This window comes from Nanorana parkeri, unplaced genomic scaffold (genome assembly GCF_000935625.1).
Source record: "Nanorana parkeri isolate BGI_ZX_2015 unplaced genomic scaffold, ASM93562v1 scaffold272, whole genome shotgun sequence".
NCBI classification, from domain to species: Eukaryota; Metazoa; Chordata; class Amphibia; order Anura; family Dicroglossidae; genus Nanorana; species Nanorana parkeri.
The window spans coordinates 1,004,064-1,010,063 of record NW_017306540.1 but is presented as its reverse complement, the minus strand read 5'-3'; the positions used below and the strand labels follow the sequence as shown (position 1 = coordinate 1,010,063).

General features: G+C 37.4%; 1 protein-coding gene across 1 annotated transcript in view; it reads right to left on the bottom strand.

Annotated features, from left to right (window-relative positions):
* Window positions 1-6,000, bottom strand: part of NCAM2 (neural cell adhesion molecule 2) — a 165,680-nt gene that overhangs the window by 89,139 nt on the left and 70,541 nt on the right. Inside the window, exon 3 of the mRNA XM_018557205.1 lies at window positions 3,804-3,878. Within this exon, the coding sequence (XP_018412707.1) occupies window positions 3,804-3,878 (75 nt within the window). The remainder of the gene's footprint in view (window positions 1-3,803; window positions 3,879-6,000) is intronic.

Here is a 6,000-nt window from a genome sequence, read left to right as displayed (position 1 = left end):
AGAGGAGAGCCCAGCCTCCTGTGACAGCGCTGGCTGTCTCCGCCCCCACACCGCTCTGCTGCACTGTGATAGGCGGCCGAGCGGTGTGGGAGGAAAGACACCGGCCGCTCACAGCGCTCGTCCCGCAGCGCTCGGCCGGCTGTCATTTTCTCTCTGATTCCTTTCATCCCTGCTGGGCACTGCTCTGTGTCCCAGCGGGGATGAAAGGAATCACGGCCGCGCCGACAAAACGGCAAGAAAATGTCACTTTCGGCATTTAGCCGAAAGTGCCATTTTCGGCTGGCGCCCCCCCTTCACTTTTCGCCCGGTGCCCGCGCCCCTGCTGCACCCCCGGTTGTTACGCCACTGGCCCCCAAAGGGCTTAACATTGAGTTTCATCTCAATTGTTTCCTAAGTAACAACTAGTTTTCATCCTGCACCACTGACTAATTTTTAGATTTTAAATACATTTTAAGCAATTTTTAAATAATAATTTTATCTGATTAATTTTGCCTCTTTTATAACTAAGTAACAATATGTAAATATATATCACACGTGTAAATATATTATTAATATTGATTTCAAATCCTAACTCAAATTATCTGAACATGCAATTAGAATTCCTTACCTATATTAACTATAATTTATCAATGTAATTGCAACATAATACAGTATATTATAGACCATTATGAATGTCACCACAAAAACCCATTAATCTGCACCATATGGGGTTATTAGTGGCTTATATAATAAGTTTCCATTGAGAACTTCAGGAAAGGGAGACATCTAATGGCAGTTTTTGTGAATGTGATTCTCCATCTGCTATAAATTGATCCATAGCTGTGACCTGGATAGACCTGCATTCCCCTTGAAAACGTCCTGAGTGATGAAACGTGTCGGGGCGGGCCTATCTAATGTCACATCTAATGCGGAAGTGAGCATAGGAGCTCGTGAGATACCGGCCGTTTTGCTGTCTATATATGAGTTTCTATTTTGTTTTTACCAAATAAACTGTTTATACTACACCATGAGGAGTTCCTTTTGATTTATACCGCATGTGGAACAATACCCTTAACATACGGGAGAAAAAGCTGAAGACTCTCTGATCCATAACCGATGTCAGGCTACTTACTGAGTCCAAAACAATATCTTTGTGGTGAGTGCGCATTGCCCCTGGGGGAATCGTGTGTGACACTGGGAGGATTGCGGAGCACTAGCACTTTACACAATTTTGGATTTTGAGAACGAACTTTGAATTTTATTTTTATTTATTTTTATATTCTCTTTTTTATATTTTTATTCACCATATCACCTTGACCACTCTACAAAGATTTACTTTAATTTGAAGTCACCATTTTATTGGTTAAATATGAAGTCACCATTTTTCACATTATATAAGTTTTAATCTGGATGACTAACTATCCAGTCATATGTTACACCTATTGCAATTTATAGTATATACACTACTCGTGTTAAGGTTTGTTTAACACTGTTAGTACAAATTTAGAAGCACATATGTTAGTATGCACATATGATTTGCACAGCATTTGAGTCTTTTATTAGTAACAACGGGGTATTTAGCGCCGCATAACTACTATTCACAAATGGAACTTTCTTGTCTATATAGTGGCAGCTCTATTATCCTCAGTAGGGAATAATATCCACAAGCGCAGATCACCAAACCCAATACCATTATTTGTATGCCTGCATAATTTCTGGACCAGCATCCACTCCAGCATGTAGATGCTATCCCATGATTATATCTAAGCTAAGATGGCACTGACCTTCTTAAAAAAAAAGAGGCATATTCAGGGGGGAATACTGTGAGATCAGAGAGAAGTAATAAATCCTTACATATTACTAAGCATGTATGCACTTATTATGAAAAAAGTTTATGATTGTTGGTCTATGTTAGGAATTGGTAACATATATTACATTTGTTTGGCTTCAAACTGTCCTTAGGGTTGCACAAAAACACATTTGAACTTTATATATACCATTTATAAATGAAGTAACAAATGTTTTCACATATTTTACTACTTATAATTACATTGTTCCAGCTCGGCCCAATCTAAGTACATATATGTTTTAACCCAGAAGGCCCACAGGGATCCCGTAAAACACGGTAGTGTCTGCACCTACTAAGGCACAGCACCACCAAGCAAGTGACCCTTACTATTTCAACAGCAGAAGGGAAGTTGCTCACCCCAGTGGTTGTACAGGACCCAAAAGGTCGCTGTAAAGCAATGTAGTAGCTGCAGATACTACAGTGTTTTACAAGGTCCCTGTGGCTGTTGAGTCCTTATATGGATGTTTTATCATAACTCCTCACCAGAAGGCCTGAGGGTAAAGGGGATCTATGTCTTAAATCTCCCACCCAGGAGAGGAGATTTTGATAAGATACTCCTGCAGAATGTGGGTATATACGCTAGATACCCTCTTACCCGCTGGCCTGAATAATGAGATGAATCTCAATGTCTTTCTCTAACAGAATTTAATTCTATTTAAAATGATAATATAAATGCCCCTTCTAGAAATATATGCCGATTCAAAAAAATATAACCAAAAATAAACATATCATTTCCTAAATAACCAACGGACAGCTTTTTATAGATACTTAGATAATGTTCAAATAGAAACATCTCTGACGGTATGCATGCTTTTTGATTGAAAAGAAAAGGCAGATTTTGAATGTTTTTTACAGATAACTTTCATAAGCACCCTTTCTTGAAACATACACCCTGGATGCAATCATTGAGCAGGTGTGAAAGGGCTAGTTAAGTATGCCTCACACCTGCCATCCAGAAGGTGCAGACGAAGCTCCGATGGGCGGAGCGAAACGCGTCCACCCTTGAGTGTGTGTTACACATGCTATGTCACCCACACAAACGGCAGCTCCCTCATGGATCATAGAAATTACTTTGTTTCCTGAACAACGATGAGTGAAATTCAAACGTCTGGAAGTCACTAAACACATTGTATTGAAGTACCGAAAAACCCGGAGATATCGGAACAACCAGAGAACAACCAGTTACCGTAAATAGTGCTTACCTAAAGGAAACTCCTTGGTCCCCAAAAAAAGGGGGCCAATAAACGGACTAACCTCGCTGAGGTATTAGAGAAAACCCTGGGATCTGGAAAAGCCACAGACGAATCAATTGCTGGTGATAATGTGGAACAAACCGAACTCCCTGGATTCGAAAAAAGGAGGGGTATGAGACAGCTAACTGTGAGTACGGTCGACCATTATACTAGCTCCATTGGTCCCACACAGGTCTCCCCCTTGAAATAGATCCAACACCAAGAGGAACTTCATTTCACTGGGAAAGTTTGAATGACTTTTTAAAACAAAGTAATTGAGACTTTTCAAAACGAATTCACTCATCGAAAGGGTTGATATATTGAGACCAGAGCATATATATATGATTATAGTGGATTGTTTTTGCCTCTAATTGTACTGATCATAGAGACTTCCTTCTCTTCAATTACAGACAAACAGTCCCTATTTCATTTATATTGGGAGAATTTCCTCTTTAGAAGTTTTGAAGATAGTAATTGCCGTAATTTGTGTGAGTGCATAGTATGTATGGAAGAATGCATGTATGAATGTTATGGACAACGTTGTTTTTTATGTAGATTTTGTGTAGAAATTGAGTAACAGGTGCGAAATATGAGATTTTGTAATTAATAAAGTTTATACTTTTATAAGAAAAAGGTCTTTCACTAATAATAAACATAAATCACATGAATGGCATGATCCAAGATAGAGAAATAAAGAGGTTATAACATGTGGCAAAGAAAAAAAAATGAAAAGCATCACTTACCTGTACATGTAAAATACTTGGACTGTCCCACACTGATTTCAACTTTGCTGAGAGAAATTGAGACTTGCAATATAGCTGCAAAACAGATTGACATTTTTTGGTCACAAAAAAAAATGACCTAGCATATATAACAAAACTTGTAGATAATATTAACACACCTAAAAATAAAATAAATGTAATGTAAAAGTACAAAGGTAACTAGAAAAAAACATTTAAAATCACTTCTGGAAATGCTGTATACACTCAAACGCAGCTATGCAAGGTCATGCCGGAAAATGTGGTGCAATGGGTTAGTAAAACTGTTCTTGATTTTTTCAATAGGTATAGTAGTTTACAGTATATTTAAAACAGTATGCTTTCATTCTTTACTAAAAACCATCAATAAAAATGTCTTCCACTATTTTGATTTTTCCTTCAGATTAGTAAACATGACATTTAAATAAAAATACTAGTTTTAGCAATATTATTTTGCATCCAGTCAAGGGAAATATCCCTTTGTCAATCTCATTTGTTGGCTGAATTTTTTAAGCAGAAACAGTTCTGAGTATTGATTTAGAGACCTGCCAAATAAATATTTCCCAAAAGTAGCTATCATTAAGAGCCCTTGCTTATTTGCAAATTGTCACTAGGGGGATATTAAAACTTCTACTAATCATTTTAATTACAGAAATTAAATAATTTAGCATAACTGCTTATTTGCATATACAATGTATTCTACTTTTGATCTTTTACTTCTCCAAAGAAGGAACGTAACATGTTTTGAATGCTTATACTGTACGGTCTTTTGAGATAGCCCATAAATGGTATCACTTTACCTTCATACCTTCAGTATTAATTGATACTTTGCTTAAAACCTTAAAAGCTTATTCTACTCTTCTTCACATTTTCATAAATTTGACATTTAAAAACAGAATGCTCAGATAAGCGGTGAATCTTATTTATTGTGTGTTTTGCTTTTATATACTTGTTATACTTGATCAAACTTTTATGTATAAGGACTGCCAATTTTTAAACTTTTTTTAGATATCCCTATTAGGCCCCCCGTTCACATTGAGCGATTCGCAAATCGCGTGTTTGACGCGCGATCTGCATTTTGCGCGATATTGCGCGATTTGCCGCGCAATATCGCACAAAAATGCTTGCATCAAAAACCATTGAATCGCGGCATAATCCGCTCCGAAAAGGGTCCTGCTGTAGCGACACACGACCCGCGACAGCAGGACCCTTTGCCCCATTGCAAAGCATTGAAGAGCGATATCGCGCGGTAAATAGCCGCGATATCGCGGGAATTACCGCGCGATAAATCGCTCAATGTGAACGGGGCCTTAAGCTAAATCAAACTAGGTAACTAGGCAAAGATCATTGCTATTGCCTTTAAATATTTTCATTTTAGGCAAATATATTTTTATGTATGCATTTTGCTAGACACACAAGAAAGAAAAACCTTATCGCACGTCAGGTACTTGAAGTCTTTTTCAGAACTTTGAAGACTACAAAATGATTACAGATTTTCACATTAAAATGTTATGTTTTTGACAAACATGAAGTGCAGTCAAGTAGATAATTCCAACATCCCCATTTTCCTTGAATCTAAAAGCATCTTCATTGGCATTTCTGTCAATTTGACAGCCAGTAGAAGAGCCAGGAAAGGTAAGGTAAATAGTGCATAGAATAAGTGATATAGGACAAACCAGGTGTCAATGCTAACAGTAGACTAAAATTAGGAAACATCTGTTAAAATGGTATAATAGGTATAAAGCTAAATACACAGTAAAAATCCACATTTTTGCAATTCTGTTTGGCCAGTCTGCTGACTCTGGGTATGTATGTCACACCGCAGTCTACTTCTTTAAGATTGAGTTTTACTGCTTTCTGGACCACTTCCTTGCTTACTGGAACAAAGTACTGATGTGGATTTATGTATAAAGTGAACACATTTGTGGGTAAAGGAACACTGCTGTACCAGTAGATTGTTTTGTTACCTGGCTAGCTGTGCAGTAAAGCAAAGGATTGACTGCATAGAATTACAAATCTTTTTCCTGGTATAACAGTAAACACTTTTGCATTTGGACTGTGCATTTTGCTGTTTTCCTGGAATTCTGCTTTAAAAACGTATTTATCAAAATACAAACAATTTAGGCACATTCTTTCCACCAGAAATACTCAGCTTCTTAGATATTTATCAAGCTGTGGAATC